This window comes from Tiliqua scincoides, chromosome 14, assembly GCF_035046505.1.
Source record: "Tiliqua scincoides isolate rTilSci1 chromosome 14, rTilSci1.hap2, whole genome shotgun sequence".
NCBI lineage: Eukaryota > Metazoa > Chordata > Lepidosauria > Squamata > Scincidae > Tiliqua > Tiliqua scincoides.
This window is the reverse complement of record NC_089834.1, coordinates 6,748,614-6,768,819: the sequence shown is the minus strand read 5'-3', so window position 1 is coordinate 6,768,819 and position 20,206 is coordinate 6,748,614. Positions and strand designations below refer to the sequence as shown.

The 20,206-nt window shown below is 47.7% G+C and overlaps 2 protein-coding genes and 1 pseudogene across 2 annotated transcripts in view; 2 read left to right on the top strand and 1 right to left on the bottom strand.

Moving 5' to 3' along the window:
• The window catches only part of ARVCF (ARVCF delta catenin family member), a 752,684-nt gene that overhangs the window by 600,582 nt on the left and 131,896 nt on the right, over nt 1–20,206 (bottom strand). The gene's annotated exons all lie outside the window — the stretch shown is intronic.
• The window catches only part of LOC136634381 (guanine nucleotide-binding protein subunit beta-like protein 1), an 81,864-nt gene that overhangs the window by 41,280 nt on the left and 20,378 nt on the right, over nt 1–20,206 (top strand). Inside the window, exons 2-5 of the mRNA XM_066609881.1 lie at nt 2,937–3,071; nt 4,070–4,195; nt 10,256–10,418; nt 17,111–17,209. Of these exons, the coding sequence (XP_066465978.1) occupies nt 2,962–3,071; nt 4,070–4,195; nt 10,256–10,418; nt 17,111–17,209 (498 nt within the window). The 5' untranslated portion in view covers nt 2,937–2,961. The remainder of the gene's footprint in view (nt 1–2,936; nt 3,072–4,069; nt 4,196–10,255; nt 10,419–17,110; nt 17,210–20,206) is intronic.
• On the top strand, nt 15,195–15,314 carry LOC136634979 (5S ribosomal RNA; annotated as a pseudogene).

Genomic DNA, 20,206 nt, shown 5'->3' with positions numbered 1-20,206 from the left:
TGTCATAAGAAGTTTCCAAATTAAACAAAACTAATTTATTCCCTTTGAGTGTAACTAAATGCATCTGTGAAAGGGAGAAGGGCTGTCATACCATAGTAGTTTCCCTGCATTTCAGGCAGAAGGTCCTAGGTTGATTCCCAGGGTTGGGGAGCTTATGGGGAACCATGGAGTTGACTCCCAGGCTGGGGAAAGACCCCCTAAGATGTCTTCCTGATGTTCAGCCAGAATCTCCTCTCTTGCAGTTTGTACACTGTGGATCTAGTTGTACTTTCAGAGGCAAAGGGCACACAGCATGGCTTCCTTCCTTCCTTCTTTCCTTCCTTCCTTCCTTTGGCAGGCCATCCATGGAGAGGCAGGAGGTGGGCTGCTGTGCTGTCATGAGAACTGGCTCACAGTTTGCCCCCTGGGCATCTCATTTCACAGTAGGGCTGACACTCTCTGGAACAGCGATTGTCAACCAGTGTGCCATGAAAGGTCCGCAGGTGTGCCACAGGAGTTTGGAGCACAGCGCTTGAAAAGCACTGAAAAACTCTTCCGGATTCTGCGGCTCTGTTTCTAGGACAACTGTCTGTAGTAATGAAAAGTCTGTCCCTCTTCCTCTTTACATCTAGAGCAACTGTCTGTAATAACAGTTGCTCTAAAAAAAGAGCCCCTATACTCAGAAGAGTCTCCTGGAAGCAGGAAGTTACATCCAAACTGGCAAAGACCAGAGAGAAGACAATAGAGGTCAGTGTGCCGTGAGAAGAAAAATGTTGAAAATTGCTGCCCTAGAGCAGGGGTGTCCAAAGTTTTTGGCAGGAGGGCCGCATCAGCTCTCTGACACTATGTTGGGGGCCGGGGGGAAAAAAAAGAATTAATTTACATTTAAAATTTGAATAAATTTACATAAGTTTACATAAATGAATATATTAAAGATGAACTTATATGAATGAATGAAGGTCTTGCACTAGCTCAAGGTCTATAAAAGGCCTTGCACAAAGCAAGGCCGGCCTTTCCTTCACTGCTGCTACTGCATCACAGACATGAAACAACAAACAGTGGAGGGAGCCCTTATCCCACAGCTCATGCGAGAGGTCAAACAATCGCCCTCTTGCTGAGAGCAGTTGTGTCGGGCCAGTGTGGGCTCCAACAAATCTCTGGAGGGCCAGAGGCTCATTGGAGACTGGGGGCTCCCTGAGGACCGCATTGAGAGGCCTTGAGGGCCGCAAGTGGCCCCAGCGCCGGGGTTTGGGCACCCCTGCCCTAGAGTAATGAAGGGTCTCTTTCTTTATAGACATGCTAAGGATCAGTGGCGGACTTACCCCTCCCCACTCCCAGGGCAAAGGTCCATGATGCTGCCTCCTGCAAGATGCCACCCTCCCACTTGCGAAGCTGCCCCCTTTCAAGTGTGACGGAGTCTCTCGTGGCGTTGGGACTGACTGGGGAAGCCTTTGAGGCTTCCCCGCAATCTTAAACTGTACTTCCTGAAAACCAAAAGTAGTTTCTGACCATGTCGGGAGCCTCAGTGAGCTTACCACACAGTCCTAGGGTCACACAGGCTCAGTGACTGGCGCTGGATTTGCTGCTGCTGCTGGGGGGGTGGATTGAACAGTGTGTCAGCTTAATATGCTTCTTTTGGGGGGTTAGTTGACTATAGCTAGCAGAGTAATGGGTTGCCTCCATTTGTGAAAACGGCTGTCGAAACTTAAGAACAAAACACTGTGATGGGTTCAGCGCGGGCGACATCCATCATGATGATATCTCGCGCCTCTTTAGGAACACGCATGACACGTTCAGGAAATAAAACACAGGATCCTGGTGTACGACCACTGATTTCGCATGAAAAGCAATACGCATGAAAGAAACCCTTGAGAATGCTCCAGAAGTATAATTTTAAACACCCTGAAACAGCGTTCTGGGTCAAGTAACGTACAGCCACGGCCTGCACAGACATTTGGGATAAGCCCTGCTTTAGGGAATGTCATGAAAACATTTTTGTGCGCAGGGTTGTGCGCTTTGTGACTTGATAGTTCTTGCAAACAACTGGTTGATTGATCTTTTGAATATACGTGGCAGTTTATCATCTAGAAATGAAGCTTAGAGGTCCAGATCTGACTCGTGGAAGCCCAAAATGTGCATGTCCAAATCAGGGGTGTCAAGGTCACCCTGAGAGCCAGGGTGGTGTAGTGGTTTGGGAGGTGGACTTAGACCTGGACGAACCAGGTTCAAATCCCCCCTCAGCCACAAAGTTTCCTGGGTGACCTTGGGCCAGTCGCTTTCTCTCACCTACCTCACAGGGTTGTTGTGAGGACTAAAGGAGGGGAGCAGCTGCGTACACCACTCTGAGCTCTTTGGAGGAAGGAAGGGCGGGATAAAAATGTGAAAAATAAAATAAATAAATTTCATACAGTGGGCCAAATAGCGTTCATGGCCCCTGCAGACTTCCAGGCACTTCCAGGAAGTCCTCTGAAGGCTCTCCTGTGGATTTCTTCATCTTGGAAGTTGCAATCTGAGAGGGGTCCTGGAACAGATCCCCTGCAGACACTGAGTGTCCACTGCAGGAGCAGATTTGGGGGGGGGGAAGTCATGGGTGTGTGGTCCCAGGGTGCCAGGGAAACGCCCATGGGGTACGGTGTCAGCAGCAAGATCACACCCAGCCAGGAGCCCAGGTCTACCTGCCTGGAAGTGGCGGCTCCGGAGGGTAGAGTCAGAATAGGAGCCCAGCGAACTTCAGCCACAGAGGTCAAAGTTCAGTCAGAACCCCAGGTGTACCCGCTTGGTTGACCTGGGCTCTGGAGTTAAGGTATTGCTCATGGCTCCCCCCCCCCCCAACACAAAGACTGGATCTGTCTCTGTTCCAGTGTATGCCCATGGGTGTTCAGAAGTTGGCTGTCTTGTTGTGCATGAACCAAGGTGTGTGCTTCGTGCTTCTCTCTGATTTTTATTTTCTCTTATAGGGGTCTCTTCCATGCCATTGTCATTATGGCTCTCCCTCCTCCGGATCCTCTGTTTGTTCTGCGGGGAGCCAATGATGCAGTCAACACTCTTTGCTTCCATTGTGCAGACTCAGAACTTCCCATTCTTTTCTCCGGGTGAGTTTTTGGTACATGCACAAGATGCTTAGGCAAAAATTCCTTAGAACAGGGGTCTCCAAAGCCTGGTCCGGGGGCCAGATGTGGCCCGCAGTAAGCCTCTTTCCGGCCCGTGGCCAATCTCTTGTCCCCTGAAAGCCTCTGGCCCACTCAACTGAACATGACCAGAACTGTGCTCTGATTGTGTCTGGAGGGTGTTCTGAGGGCCAGAGAGGTTGAATGAATGAGCCCATTCGTTCATTTATTCACTCATTTAAGTTCCATCTCTAATTTATTCATTTAAATTTTATATTTAAATTTTTTTTTCCGGCCCTCCACACCACGCCAGATATTTGGCCAAAAAGTCTGGAGACCCCTGACTTAGAACATAAGGACAGCCTCACTGGATCAGGCCATAGGCCCATCTAGTCCAGCTTCCTGGATCTCACAGCGGCCCACTGAATGCCCCAGGGAGCACACCAGATAACAAGAGACCTGCATCCTGGTGCCCTCCCTTGCATCTGGCATTCTGATAGCCCATAGACTGTTCCTCAATGTCCTCAACTCCACTTTAGATTTTACAGTCTGCGGATTCTTGAAGCTCCTTCAACATGCCCCCCCCTTTTAATCATCATTCATTATTTACGGTCACAGACTCAACATCCCCCCTCTTTTCTCTTCTTCATCTTTCTGAGGAAGAATGATTTAGAATTACGAAGCTTGCTTTGTTTTATTTGTGGCTGATCCTAAATTAAGCATTACCTGACCGTGAATTGTGGATTTCTATGCAAACTGAAACTAATGGGACTTAACGTTAGTCCCGACTAACTTATCTCGGCAATTTCAATGGTGCTTAATCACAACTGCCTTTCCTTGGATCCAACCCAAAGTCTTTGCGTTATAAGAAATCTGCAGACAACTTCAGGGCTAATACATTTGGAAGCACAGTAAGAATTCATCATTTTAAATTGTTGTGTTACAAAGATCATTTGTTTCTCCTTTTGTTTTGCTTGGACTAGATCCTCAAATGGGCTGATCCATGTCTGGAATATGAAGACACAGAGGATAGACAGAACCATGGATGGCCACGGTGGAAAATCAGTGTACTGGGTTCAAACGTTGCACAACAGAAATAGCCTTCTTAGGTTAGTGCAAGGGTCTCCTGAGAGCCTCTGGCCCAGTTGACCAAACACAACCAGAGTTGTGCTTGTGGGGTGGGGAAATAGAGGTCCATTTAAGTGTGTGCTTTGTCTCTTAGGCTGTGTTGGTGCTTGGAGAAATCCTTGACATTTGAGCCCATTCATTTATTCACTCATCTAAATTCCATCTCTAATGTATTTATTTAAATTTTCTATTTAATTTTTTTTTCCGGCCCTCCACACTGTGCCAGATATTTGATGCGGCTCCTCAGCCGAAAAGTTTAGAGACCCCTGGGTTAGTGATACAAGATCAAAAGAGTGTGGTAATGTTCTTGTAAAATGCTAGATACTGAGTGGGTTAAGGGTCTGGAGTTTCATGTAGATCTAAGTTATAAGGGGACAGCTGTTAAATGGAGAGTAGTGGTAATTGTCACCGTCTCTTCCTGTGTGAAGGAAGCTGCCCTCGTGGGGAGCTCGTCTAGCGCAGCAGTTTTCAACTGGCGCACCATGGCACATTGGTGTACCGTGAAAGGTCTGCCGTGGGTGTTTGGAGCAAAGATGTTGAAAATTGCTGAAAAACTCTTCTGGCAGAGCCAGTGGAGGAAGAAAGACAGACGGTTGGTTCGTTTCTACAAACAGTTGCCCAATAAAGGCCGCAGAACCCAGAAGAGTCCCCCAGGGGCCAGAAGTGACATCACAAGAGGCAAAGACCGCAGAGGTCTGTGTGTCAAAAGAGAAACATTGAAAATCACTGATCCAGAGAGGCACTCCATCATTTTTAGATGCTCAGTTGCAGTGGGAGGCTGCAGTGGGAGGCTGCAACACATGGGAGGCTGTTCTCCGTTGTGGTGTCCCCCCCTTGTGGAATTCCCTGCTGGAGGGATCTATGTTGTCGGCTCCCCCTCCTTTGCCTGTTTTTTTTTTTTTTTAAACCATCTAAAACCATTCCCATTTCATTAGGCGTTTTATTTATTGATTTTAAAGATACATTGTGGAGCGAGAATCCATCACTTTCTGTCAGGCCTCCAGCATTGACATATAGCACCTTTAGGGCCCAATCCTATCCAATATTCCAGTCCTGGTGCAGTTGTACCAGTGGGGTATGCGCTGCATCCTGTGGTGGAGGGTCAGTCACTGGGGCTTTTTCACGGTATGGAAACATGTGTTCCTTTACCACAGGGCTGCATTGTGGCTACACCAGATCTGTAAAGTTGGATAGGATTGGGCTCTTAGACTGGTGCCAGCAATCCAGTACCTGGGCAAGATCCACCAATGCATGCTGTTTTTGGTGCAGCTTTTTTGTTTGTTTGTTTGTTTAAAGCAGGGCTGCCCAAACCCCGGCCCAGGGGCCACTTGCGGCCCTCGAGGCCTCTCAATGCAGCCCTCAAGGAGCCCCCAGTCTCCAATGAGCCTCTGGCCCTCCGGAGATTTGTTGAAGCCTGCACTGGCCCAATGCAACTTCTCTCAGTGTGAGAGCGACTGTTCGACCTCTCGCGTGAGCTGTGGGATGAGAGCTCCCTCCATTTGTGATGCAGCAGCGGCGGCAAAGGAAAGGCCAGCCTTGCTTTGTGTAAGGCCTTTTATAGGCATTGAGCTATTGCAAGACCTTCATTCATTCATATAAGTTCATCTTTAATATATTCATTTATATAACCTTATGTACATTTATTCAAATTTTCAATGTAAATTAATTCTTTTTTTTCCCCGGCCCCCGACACAGTGTCAGAGAGCTGATGTGGCCCTCCTGCCAAAAACTTTGGACACCCCTGGTTTAAAGAAAAGCTAAGGCTGCAGTCCTGTGCACAATTATCTAGGAGTAATTCCCCTTGAATTCTGTGGGGTTTACTTCTGAGTAGACATGCATAGGCTCTGTAGATATTTTCTTTTTTTCTTTTCCATTGCCTATGGTAGAAGAGTCAACTCTCTTTCATGGAAGCTTCTGCCCCAAGACATCTCTTGGGTTCAGAGGTTACCACCAGACTCTCTGTTCTTTTGGCTGCCCGGGTGCTCCTGCTGGTAGAGCGGATTGTCTGCGTGTCAGTCGGATTCAGAGGTGTTTTGACATGTTTATCAAGGGAAGACATCTTCTGTTAGCAGCCCTGATTAGCATTTATATTTGTTGCTGTCTGCAGAACCACAGTTAACACCCCAGCAGGCGAGCATTAGAGGGTGAGTCGTTGACATAATTACATGGTTTTCTTCCCATATGCCCCATGCCCTGAAAGTTGCTGCCTGCAAAAGACGCAGCTACTTTCCAGAGCTACAGTTAACCTCTGCGAGGTGCTCCTGTCTCCTCTAAGTCATTGCACAATGGTGTTTTTTTTTAAAACCTTTGCTCTGGAAAGACGGCAAACATGAAAGAGAGAAATGTGGGCCGTCAGTTTAAATGGAAGTGGTGTTTGGGGTGGAGACAGGAGTCAGCCAAGTTGGGTGCCACCCAGGGGCCCAGAACCATCAGAATGCCCCACCTCTTAGTACTGATAGCAGCACTCCATGTCTCATGGGGGGGCAATTGGGGAGGCAACATAGGGATCCTAAAGCAGGCCTCTGCCCCAGAGGGCCCCCCCCCCCACTTTGTCCTTTTAGGACCAGAAGCACTCCTAAACCGCAACTGAGAGCCGGGATGGTCTAGTGGTTCAGGAGCTGGACTTGGATGTGAAAGATCCAGGTCCCTGCTCAACCATGAAGCTTCCTGGGTGACCTTGAGCCAGGCATTCTCAGCCTCACCTACCTTACAGGGTCGTTGTGAGGACAAAAAGAGGGAAGGATTCATGTACATCAGCCTGATCTCCTTGGAGGAAGGGTGGTATAAAAATGTGAAATAAATATGGGATTTGCCATCTATTGCATAGGGTTTTAAAGTGATTCCTTCCTTCCTTTTGGCCTCACAGCAACCCTGTAAGGTAAGTGAGGCTGAGAGAGAGAGAGAGAGAGAGAGAGAGAGAGAGAGAGAGAGAGACTGGCCCAAGGTCATCCAGGAAGCTTTGTGGCTGTGCAGGGAATTGAACCTGAATCTTCCAAGTCTAAGTCCAACTCCCAAACCACTACAACACCCTGGCTCTGGTCAGTCCATCAAACAGCAGCAACAGAGCAAATGCGGACTCAATAGTCCTTTGGGGTGCAGATCCCCTGTGATTGGAATGTCGAAGAGTTGGGAGAAAATCCAGAGTTTTGCCTCACGGTACGGCAGACAGTACAGTGTTTGACTGATTGACCAGAGCCAGGGTGTTGTAGTGGTTCGGGAGTTGGACCTAGACTTGGAAAATCCAGGTTCAAATCCCTGCGCAGCCGCAAAGCTTCACGGAGCAGATCAATATAGAAGAGTCTGCACCTGGGGGAGGGTCCTATATTAGGGCCATAGGGGGATGCGAACCCCCTGGCTGACAGTGTGGCGTGCCTTGACAATTTTAATTGGTGGCTGGGTAGTTTTAATGGCGATTGAGATGCTGCTCTGCAGAGAAGGAGGCAGTGGTTCCAATTCTGTGACCTCTCCTTGGGGAGGAGCCCCCAAACAGTGGCAGAACCACAGGGTTCAATCTCTACTTGGAAACAACTCCGGTAGCACCGCTGTTAATCCATAGACACCTGCCAGTCAGAGAGCAGACAATACCGAGCTTGATGGACTGAAGGTGTAACTTGGTAGAAGGCAGTGCCGTAGGTTTGATGACTCTGTGAGTCAGGAGGCTTAAGGGAAGGGCTGCGGCACACTGGTTGAACTGCTGCTTTGCATGCAGAAGATCTCGGGTTCAGTCTCCAGGGAAGGCTGGGAAAGAAGACCCTTGTCTGAAAGCTGCAATTCTGCAATTCTGGACCAATGGTCTGCCTTGGGAGCAACTTTCTATGTACCAAAGAAGCCCCAAATGAATGAATTGTGAATGACTTTGTAGGCTAGGTGTATCTTTTGCAGCAGCGCCATTAATCCGATTTAAATCTAATCTCAATCTTCCGAGCTGTTCCTAATAATTTTCAGGCCCATTTTGTACATGCAAATTGCGAGAACGCCGAGTAGCTTCACCTTCCCTCCGTGGGCAGGAGGTTATGTTCGGATCATCAGATGGCAGGATAAATGGGAACGCTGTTTACATAGGTGTGTGGCAATGCAGGGCCCCGCTGGGAAACTGCTGGCGAACGAGTTAATCAAGAGGAATAGATACCTGATGTTCCGATACGAGTGTTCCTCTGTCACAATTATTTCCTACCATGGTCATCCCATGGCACACTGAGAAGGTGCTAAAATCGTCAAAGCACCTTTGACAATTGACAAGGCACACCCACCACACTGTCGGTCCTACTAATAAATGGCTCTCCCCCAAACTCCCGCAACACAGCTGCATACCAATGGCAGCACATCAACGTGCTGCAACGCAGTTCAGGCGTGCGCTGCTTAGCAACCGTTTGCTCAGTGACGGACCGCATGTATGACGGTGGTCAAAGCACAATAAAGATGCTCTTAATGAGGCAATCGTGTCTCCCATAGCTTGCAGCAGAGGGTCTGTTTACACAGCAGAGAGGCTCTTAATGCAAAGAAGAGGCAGTAGCCTGTGCAGCCAGCTAGCATCTGGCAGGGAGTGTCTGTTGACACAACAAAGGCAATAGATTGGACTAGGTGTTCACTTAATGACCTAATCGCATAACAACAGGGATCAAAGAACATATCCTTGTTGTTAAGTGACACACACCTGTAGTTGAAGATCACTGCTCTGTCAAATAGCAAGTAATGCTCGAGATGAATTTACAGTTGAGTGGGACAATTGGATAGAATCTGTTATTTCATTGCAAACTTCACAATTTTTCAGAAAGGGCTAGTGGTGTTGCCTTTGTTTAACTCAGGGGTGTCAAACATAAGGCCCACGGGCCAAATGTGGCCCCCAGAAGCAATTTATGTGGCTTCCGTGATAATTGGGCTCTCCCATGTCTTGAAAATATGAACAAGGTTTGCACCTTTTCTCTTTTGTCACATAGAAGCTGATGAGTTTCTGTGTGAGAACAAAGTGCTTATTTCTGGCTGTGATCTGCTGAATGATGTCACTTCTGGCCCTCGGCAGGCACCACGAGTCCTAACTTCAGGCCTCTGTATGAAACGAGTTTGACATCCCTGGTTTAACTCTTAGCAGAAAAGTATCTTAAAGTCAAGTGCCACTGATCTTGGATAAGTCATTGATTAAATAAAATCTGCAAGCATGTGCCTAGCCGTTGCTGAAAGTATATGCTAAGGAAATGGTGGTTTGGGGCATGTATGGTGGAGCTGATCCGAGGCACTGGTTTATGGAGAAATTGCATCCCATTATAGCACTAAGTTGGCACAATTCTCTAACATCTAGAGATGCTGGGACGCTGAGAAGTTTGGGTAGAGAGTGCAGGCTATGAATTACGCTTGACTTTATTAACAGTGGCTAGAATTTTTTAGCCGCTGGTTGCCAAAGCTGCAATACTCCTTCTGTGCCCTTAGGGTGGGCCCATCCATGAGGCCAATTGAGACAGTTTGCCCCAGGCAGCAAATTGGCAGGGGTTGTGGAAATGGTAAGGCTTCACCACCACTCCTCTGTGCCTGAGCTGATTATGCTGGCACACCGGATCTAGCCCACAGACCAGAGTTTGTGAGCTCCTGACCTAGTCTCAAAAAATAATAAAAATGGTGGGTTTTTAAAAGATATTTTAAAAGAGGGGAGAGAATCTAGATTGTCTTTCCAAGAGTCCTGCTCATTATTTATTAGATTTATGGACAGAGGGTGTTGGGTGGATATCAATGGGTTGGCAACCTTCAGTCTCGAAAGACTATGGTGTAAGCCTACAGCACCCGGTATTCCCAGGCGGTCTCCCATCCAAGTACTAACCAGGCCTGACCCTGCTTAGCTTCTGAGATCAGACGAGATCGGGCATGTGTGGTTTATTTGAAATCATGGGATAATTGCTGATCATAGTGTCTGCTCTCAGATGGCATTGATTGATTGTATATTTTATATAACACGATAGCTGTTTTCTGTGAATTTGTCGTTGTTTTGTGGGTTGCATTTTCCCCATTTCCTCCTTAAAAAAAAATTGTCATGTTGCTTTTAATGATCGCAGTCAGGCTCGCGACCAAAACATCTTCCTGTGGGACTTAGCCGAAGGAAGGACCGCTGTCACCGACTCCGTTGACACAGGGAGTGTGGGCTTCTGCAAATGCTCGCTGTTGGAGGTGTCCGAGGGACGCTGGCTGCTGGCCCTGCCGTGGAAAGGCCTCGAAGAGGTGGGTGACCTGTTCTCTGTGCTGCCTCCAGAGCTCCACTTGGCAGGCCCTCGTTTCATAATGGTCCGAAACGTGGAAATATCGACATAGATGGAACATCGGGCATGGGACACAAGGAAGTCTTTGTGTCGGCTAATTGGATCTGCCAGGGATATGACTGCGCTCATAAAACAACTCAAGGAATGTTTGCAGCCTGGCCCGTGCTGACATTTGAATATTTGCTGCTCATGCCCTGTTACTACTCTGCTGCCATCATCTGGAGTGGGACAGGGGATCAGAGTGGTACTATTGAGAGTGGAGCTGTGCACTTTTTTTATCAGTACAAATTCCCCTCATTTGCACCACTAACATGCACTGCAAAAAAAATTTCAGATTTCCGTCCTTGCATTTTGGGCTTTGTAGCTTAGAAAAAAAAGGTAAAAATGGGGGGCACAGACTTGATGGTGTCTTCTAAAACATTTTTCTGGCATGATCCCAGTATATGAGACTGGGGACCCCACTGTCAATCCTGCTACCCGCCCAGGACCCTATCCAACAACCCCCCCATTGCCGCACCCCACATTGCCCCATTGCCCCCCCATTGCTGCAACCCCTGCCCCTGTTTTGCCCTACCAGCACTGTTCACTATAACCAAATATTCTTATCAGAGAGAACAGAAAAGATTACCCTGAAGCCTGGCACTAGTGGAAGCTATTTTAGCACAATTACTAAGAACCTGAGCAGGTCTGGGACACAATGTCCTGGTCTGTGAAGCAAGATGCCTCCTGATTTATCTGGTGGTGCTGTAGTCCAGTGGCCTTCAAACTTAATCATTCCCATAAGTTGCCGCAATCCCAGAAATGAGGTACCTCAGGCTTGAAGAATACTTTTCTAAAATGATGCAAGAAGTGTGGGGGGGGGGGGGAGAAAGTTTCTTTTCCCCCTTCCTTTCTCACTACTGTACACTAAAACCAGAGGTTATCCATTGACCCGGGTTGGCAGGTGCTTTTCAATGTACACAGCTCAGAGTGAGCTGTGTACAATTCTCTGCCATTCTCTGCCACAAGAACTGGTGGTGGCCACGGGCCTAGATTGCTCTGAAGGGGGATCACCGATTTCATGGAGGACAAGTCTATCAGGGGCTACTAGTCATTATGGCTGCAGACCACCTCCAGGTTCAGAGGTAGTTTACCTCTGTTTACCAGCTGCAGGGGTGCAGTGGCAGGAGAGGGAGTATTCCTTCCTGAGGCTCTGTGGAAAATAGGATGCTGGACTAGATGGGTCCTGGATCCTTCTATTTCTGAGTGCCAAGTGCAAGGGAGTGCCAATTGGATACAGGTCTCTTGTCGCCTTGGGTGCTCCCAAAGGCATCTGGTGGGCCACAGTGAGATACAGGAAGCTGGATTAGATGTCTATGACCTGATCCAGTGTCTTGATCTGTGGGGCTCCTCTTACGTTCTAATTATTTCAAAGAAGAAACCTGTCTATTAAGATTTGTTTAGTGCTCATTGGTTTATAATTGTGGCTCACTGTTTCACTAGAGGGGAAAAATATGCTTGTCTTTGAGTGCAAACCTTTATATTAGCTTCATGTCAGAAATTCCACAAAATGTGTGTCAGCTCCTTTAAAAACATTTTTTTTTTTTTGAATTGTCAGAACAGGTAACACTCTGAGGCAAAGAACGCTTGTGAGGTTTATGATTAACACGAACGTTTAATGTGTGTTTATGCTTGGCCGGTGCCCAAAGACGGTAATTTTGTCTTGAAGCAGGTTTGGTCTGTGAATAAGATCTGAACAGGCATTTATTTGTTTTTGATTGCATTTAAATCGCCAATTATGAGTTACATGGCCTCCTCCTGCCAATTTTACCCGAAACATGTTAAAGAGCATTACAGCTGTGCGAAAGAAGAAGGGTGTTTTTCCTTGTGGCCCTCTTTAGCCACCCAGGAACACTCTTCACCTCGGGCAAAGACAGGGTCTCTTTCTCCTAGTAAGCAAAATCAGCATTAAACACAGAATTTCAGGTTTTAAGTTTTGGGGCGCCAAAGTGCATGGGATGCGGGATTTGTTTCCAGGGTTCAGTGGCCCAGGTTGGAGGCTCTTTTGTTGGGCCTGTCAATCCAGCAACACAAGTCATGTTGCGCAAAGGTTCCCCTGCCACCATCCTCAGCTGGAACTAGCCTTGAGAGCCTCTACTTAAGGGAAGGCGCTTGTCACATAACATCATTACTTAATTCCTTGAATACTCTGTCTAGGGCTCTGGAGTGACTGAAACTAGGAGTGAAGTACAGGTGGACCCTTTGTTATCCGTGGGTTTGGAACCTGTGGAATTTGACTCACCGCAGGGTTCTGATCCCATGATGGGGGGCCCCGCCTGACCTCCTAGACGCAATTGGAAGCATCTTCTGGTCACATCTTCTGGTTGTGTCTGGAGTTTAGGGAGGGCCCAGATCTTCTGGAGGGAGATCTGGGCACCAGGATGAGGTCTCTTGTTATCTGGTGTGCTCCCTGGGGCATTTGGTGGGCCGCTGTGAGATACAGGAAGCTGGACTAGATGGGCCTATGGCCTGATCCAGTGGGGCTGTTCTTATGTTCTTAACTACAATTCCCAGAATGCCTTGCAGGTCTCTTGTTACCTGGTGTGCTCCCTGGGGCATTTGGTGGGCCACTGTGAGATACAGGAAGCTGGACTAGATGGGCCTATGGCCTGATCCAGTGGGGCTGTTCTTATGTTCTTAACTACAATTCCCAGGAAGCCTTGCAGGTCTCTTGTTATCTGGTGTGCTCCCTGGGGCATTTGGTGGGCCGCTGTGAGATACAGGAAGCTGGACTAGATGGGCCTTTGGCCTGATCCAGTGGCGCTGTTCTTATGTTCTTATTGTCGGGCATATTGTTCCAGGAATGGAACCCCCAATGCCTAGGGCTGACTGTACCAAATTCCATCTAACTCACTGCTGCCAGTACTGACTCGCAGCAGTTCTCAATGGGTTCAAGCAAGTGTCTTTCCCAGCCTTACTTGGAGAGAGCAAGGACTGGACCTGGGGCTGCCTACCTACCTGCTTGCCCTGTTGGTACTGAGGTATTTGTGTCCTGGATGATTGCGTCCTTGTCAAATATATCCCAGTCATTGGCATCCCTGGACATTCATGTGTGTGTGTCCTGATTGTTTGCATCCCACTATAACTGGGCAACAAACAAACTATAACTGGGCAACAAATCCCACGTTATATATCCTAAGCCTCTTATCCCGGCCCTAACCCTACCTTTGCATTTTTTAAAAATAAAAAGTACCTCTCATATAAATAGACATATACTGGGACACAAATGTCTGGGTTGCAAAAAAAAAAAAGGGTGCAGTTGTCCAGGGACGCCGATGACCAGGTTGCATTTGGCTGGGGCACAATTCTCAAATTATGCAGCTCCCGTTCATTTTAACGGGACTTGCCAGGTCCGGCCTATCGCCTTGGATGCTAGCTTGGGGGGGGGGGGGACACTTGCTGCCATCTGCCTCCCCGCTTTGCTGCTTCTCCTCTACTGTTCTCTTGCTTGGAAAGGAAGAACAAACGGAAGAGGAACTGCGGAGGAGTGGAGAATTGTGGGTTAGTGTCAGAGACGCTCTAGCTCCCCCCTTTCCACTCCTCCACATTTTTCCTCCTGCGCCATTCCCCTCTTCCAGTTGAGATAGTGGTGGAGGTGGCGGCTGGCACATCTCCAGGTCAGGGGTGTGTCATTTGGCTCTCTGCCTCGTGCGCCAAGAAGTCTTGGGCTGGCCCCGAGGCTTGCGCAGAAGAGCTTCCTGCAGAATTGCACCCTTCGTATTTAAAAGCACCTACCCCGATCTATCTTGCACCACCAGTTAATTATAGATGTGGGTGTCTTTTTTCTTCTTCTTAATGCCTTGGGTGTTAGTCTAATCCAGAGACTGCTCAATCTAGAGGCTGAACATTTAAACCAGCTTGGTCTGGGTGATGTTCTTGGGGCAAAGCAGGTCTGCAAAAGCGCTGGTGCTTTAAGTGGGGTGTTGAATGAAACTGCTGCATTGGTAAAGTGGAGTGGTAAAAGGAGTGCATTGGTAAAAGGAGTGGGTGCTCCTTTTTTTAGCAGGGGGAGAGTAACTGGCCCACCTCACCCCAGCACTGTCTGTTCTAGTGGCTGTCTGCTGGTATTCCTTGGCATCTTTTTAGATCGTGAGCCCTTTTGGGACAGGGAGCCATTTAGTTATTTGATTTTTCTCTGTAAACCGCTTTGTGAACTTTTAGTTGAAAAGCGGTATATAAATACTGTTAATAATAATAACAATAAAGTCACCCTCCAGCCATTTTTGTGTGTGTAGCACCTTAAGATATGAGATGAGTCAATGTGAATCTTTTGTCCTAGAAACAGGAATGAGATCAAGGACAGAGAAAGGGAAGGAGGTATCCTTAAAATTGACCGTATAGAGCTTCCTGTGCTTAGTGTTCAAATTATAGGATCCGTCCCCCCCTTATGTTTTGTGACCACCGCAAGAAAAGCCCTGCTGGATTGTGTCCAGGGCCCATCTAATCCAGCATCTTGTTCACAACATTGACCAATCACCTGTGAAAACCCATAAGTAAGAGAAAAGGGCATACCTTTCTCCTGCCATTGCTTCCTCCCTCCCTGCAACAAATACTCAGAGGCAGACTGAACCTGGAGGCAACTCATAGCCACCGATGGACCTGTCCTGAGTTTGTCCAGTTCCCTTTTAAAGCTGTCCAAACTAGTGGCCATCACCACATTTTTTGGCAATGAGTTCCAACATATGAACAACTCCATCCTTTTTGCTGTCCCTGTTATCCTGTACATGCCCAATCTTGTCTGATCTCGGAAGCTAAGCAGGGTCAGGCCTGGTTAGTACTTGGATGGGAGACCGCCTGGGAATACCGGGTGCTGTAGGCTTCTACCATAGTCTTTCGAGACTGAAGGTTGCCAACCATCTCCCTATCTCCCGATCTTGTCTGATCTCGGAAGCTAAGCAGGGTCAGGCCTGGTTAGTACTTGGATGGGAGACCGCCTGGGAATACCGGGTGCTGTAGGCTTCTACCATAGTCTTTCCAGACTGAAGCTTGCCAACCATCTCCTTATACTGAACACTATCTCCCGATCTTGTCTGATCTCGGAAGCTAAGCAGGGTCAGGCCTGGTTAGTACTTAGATGGGAGACTGCCTGGGAATACCGGGTGCTGTAGGCTTCTACCATAGTCTTTCCAGACTGAAGCTTGCCAACCAAATCTCCCATCCATAATGTTCACTGTTCACTGAATGTTCACTGAATATCCCCTGGTTCTAATGTTCTTAGGCAAAACTTCTGTCCATCCACCCTCTTTGCACCGTACAACATTACGTAACACAAAAACTGTTTGTGTCAAAATTGTAATGTTTCTTATCTACAATTCTGATTCCAACGGTGGTCTGCATTTTTTTTTTTTGCATCATCAAAACTTTTTTTAGTTCTATTAAATTTTGTGTTCTCATTTATCCTATTGCCTACTAATGCACTGTAATGCAACTGCGTAGATTTTAGAGTAACTAATGATACTATGCCAAAAAATAGCAGCATTTTTTTTAAATACACCAAAATGTGTACACTCTTAGATGCAGCCCAAGCTGCGGAAGAAAGAGATGGGGATGCCACAATTCCAGGGATTCAAATTAAAACTGGTGAACTTCAAAAATGAATCTTGGACAGTGACAGGACCATTGCGACAGGACTGATCTGGCTTGAGTCTGAAGCCAGAATTGATGATGTCACTTTTGGCCATGACATCACTTCCAGGTTAATGACATCACTTCTAGTGGGTCCTTCTAATGCGTTGAATGCGTTCCATATCGGACATTTGAACCTGTTCGTTTTGCATCCTGGACATTTCTGTCCCAATACATGTATATTTATATATGTATTTTTTTTAATTTAATCAGCTGTAGTGGGATGCAATAACCAGGATGGAAAAACAGCATTTCTCAAAGTGTGGGTTGGGACCCACTATGTGGGTCATGAGTCAAATTCAGATGGGTCTCATAACACCTACCTCAGTTGCCATTGAAAATATAGGATACAGAGCTGCTGGGCAGGACGGGCTCCTGGTGGGAGAGAGACCTGGTGCTTTGCCCTGATTAGGTGGTGAGATGGGATGCTGAAAAGGGGGAAGGGCTGTGAAGTTGGAGAAGGATCTAGGTCTGCCCTTCTGCTTTGACTTCTGAGCTGGAATGTTTGAATTCTGAGCTATGCCAAATAATAGCACGAGCCGGCCGTGTCACTGGATCTTTGACTGATTATGGGTTAGGTTTGAAGCCTAAATGGATGATGTCACTTTTGGCCATGACATCACTTCCAGGTTAATGACATCACCTCCAGTGGGTCCCAACAGATTGTCATTCTAAAAAGTGGGGCCTGGTGCTCAAAAGTTTAAGAACTACTGTCCTAGTACTGTCCTGGATACTGCCACTGAAGCCCTGAGAAACTGCTGTCAAAGCAGCGTTCTTCCCCTTGGTGAAAGTAGATCTTCCAAAGATCTCAGCCTTTAGCACTTGTGCTTCCTGAGACTTCCTCTGGGTTGGTGTCCATCCCCCCCTCCCACGCCCCGATCCTTTAAAACAAGCAAAGAGCTTGTACCAGCCACTTTTTTACAGATCACTCCTAGAGACTCATGAACGTACCTGGCCCCGGGCCGACCAAACTTGTTTTCTCAATGTCAGGTTCAGGTTTTGGAGCTGCCATCCAAGAACTCCATCTGTACCTTGAAGCCAGAGGCCGATGCCAAACTGGGCATGCCCATGTGTCTGAAGCTGTGGCAGGTAAGCCAACGGGAGCTTGCTAATTGCGAAACTGCTTCCCCCTTTTCTGTGATTCATTTTGTACCGAGCACATGAATCATTCCACACTTCAAGATTTGTCTGTTGACGGATTGTCAGCAGCAATCAAGTAATTATCCTATTAAGGGCGGGAGGGAAATGGGAACATCCTTAACTCCTGGAGTGTTCGTTAGCAGACGGTGCATGGGGTGTTTTGCAAAGGGTTCCCTGCAAGTTGGGCATGGGTGAGCTGGCGCACGACGGCGTCCGTTGTAGGTGGGTCGAGCCCACTGCAGATGCATGTCAGATCATCTTTCATGGAAACTTGTACGCAAATACCCTGTCCAAGTGGTGCAGAATCCCATTATTTAACCCTTCAAACATGACAATGTGAAGGTTCACCTGTAACTCCAAACCATGGGCTATGGCAGTGGGTGCCAAACAGTGGGTCCAGGACCCGCCAGTGGGTCGTGACCCCATTTTTGTTTGGTTGCGAAACTGACAGATTAGGCTGTGTGCATCAAGGGTTAAACCAGCTGTTACTTGGGGGGCGGGGACCATGGCTGCCCAATCACTATTATAACCACGCTCTTGGCATTTATAAGTCAGGGGGAAGCCTCTAGGGCAGCGATTTTCAACCTTTTTCATCTCATGGCACGCTGACAAGGTGCTAAAATTGTCAATGCATGCCATCATTTATTTATTTTTATTTTTACAATTGATAAGTCAAACTGCACTGCTGGCCAGGGGCTTGCATCCCCCAACGGCCCTACGAATCAATGACCCTTCCCCAAACTCCCACTGCACATCTTCAGACCATTCACAGCATGCCAATGTGCTGCGCGGCACAGTGGTTGAAAATAGCTGCTCTAGGGCCTCTAAAAAGTTTGAGAACCAGTAGTGTATGGTATATCGTGGTGTTTGAACCAATACCACCCACTTAACCGTGGTTTGTGAGTGGCCACTAAAGCAGAACCTAAAACCACAATTTGGTGCTGGTTTGCGATCGCCGTTCAGCAAAGTGAAAGCTTTGATGTGACGTCCAAAGCAACAAACCATGGTTTGGGATATTGATGGGATGCTGCTCTTTGGGGTGGTATCTAGGGATTGTCAGAAAAGTTTGGGGAGAGGGGCACCACGCAAGCCATTGTTTGCCTGTATGTTTGAAATGTATGTTGTGGTTTTGAGGCTCAACTGTGGTTTGCTAACTGTGGCTTGGCTTTGCATTTGACCAAACCCACTGAGTACCAAAGATCTTGATGTCACAAGTCAATGACTTTTTAAACGATTTTTCAGCTTCCTAATTGCTAATTGGTTGCTTGTTTGGGCGGTGGGCAGCCCAGTCCTAACTAAATGCTGCCCGCCGTGTGCATTTGGAGCAGAGGGAAGGAAGCGTGTCGGGAACAAACTGGAGAACAGTGGAGCCACTGCCACATATATGTGCCCCATATGTGCTGATGGATCTCCCTTGCTCCAGCCATGTTCTGCCGTATTCTGCCCTCTCCATACCCTTCACCACTGGCTTAGTGGCACCAGCAGGGGCAAAGGCCTCCCCCAGATCACCTCCCATGCTGCCACTTCTTGTGAAAGTGCTTGGAAAATGGCTGCCGGCAGTGCACTGTGCGCATCATCAGTGACAGCCATTTTGCAGCAACAGAGCACTGTTCTACTGTTCCTGAATCCCTTTGCTCACCGGCAAAATGCATGGCAAAATATACAGCAAAATGGAGAATCATGGCAAGAGCCAGGATGGTGCAGTGGTTGTGATGTTGGGCTTAGACCTGGAAGATCCAGGTTCAAATCTCTGCTCAGCCATGACGCTTCCTGGGTGACCTTGGGCCTAACTCTCTGTTAGTCTCACCTCCCTCACAGGGTTGTTGTGAGGACTAAAGGAGGGAAGGAACCATGTACACCACTCTGAACTCCTTGGAGAAAGGGCAGTGTAAAAATGAAAAATAAATTAATAGAATGAAATGGAAGTTTCAGTGCCTTTTCACTTTCTGGGGCGCTGTCCGACTGACGAAGTTTTGAATGCCACACTCCGGTTTGCTGGCTGGCTGACTTGGCATCATGCTGTTTAAGTTTTTTATTTCTATAAAGAGGTGCTAAAAAAAACCTGATCTAATGCCATGCATGCTAGTCGGGCACCAGCTTCCTCCCCCCGAGGTGCAACAAGGAGGTTGCCAGCCTGCTAAGTGTATGAACTGGTCCCAAATACCAAGTGGCTTGGAAAAATTACAGACCAAACAAAAGAGCAGATGAAATATTCCCCGGCAGGCCAAGACTATCTAAGGCTGTCAACATACAGGCGGTTCTCAGAGTTGCCACAGGTGACATTCCTTGACAAACTCCAGGTTGACTTGGAAAAGATTCCAATTGGAGAGCAGTATGGCCAAAACAGTAGGCGCAGAGAAGTTTGTCAGTTTCGAGACTCACAAAAAAATTCAGCTACGGATCAGGGGCCATGTTTAGCAGAGGCTCTACTACAATTGCTGCTTGTGTGGATATTGACCATCTCCCACTTGGGGGGTGATACTGGTGTGGAAGGAACTGTCTCAGCCTGTGATTCTGGCCAAGGGCTTGAGGTTCATCCGGGTTCCGAGGAAGAAGCAAACCTAGTCCAAGGTTGTTGTCATAAAGGAGTTTTATTCGTCTACGAGCATCATACTTACAGAAGCACCTCCAGGCACAAGACTTACAACATTTCAAGGCGTCAGACTTGCAGGTGTTACATCTCCCAGGCTTAAAGACTTACAGCTTTTTGAGGTGACCCACTGGGCCATGAAGCCTGCTTGCAAGGCCCAGGAGCGAAGCAGTAGCCAAATACGTTGGTTTATATAGACTTGTTTCCTGCTAAAGTGGTACATACATGGTCCCATCTCTTGGGAGAGGAGCTATCAAGCAGATGCAGCTAAATTGATACATGTGAAGAATAAACCTAGCCTTGAGCTTTTGGGGTAAACCCTCAGGAATGCATCTTATCATCCCATTCTCCTAACA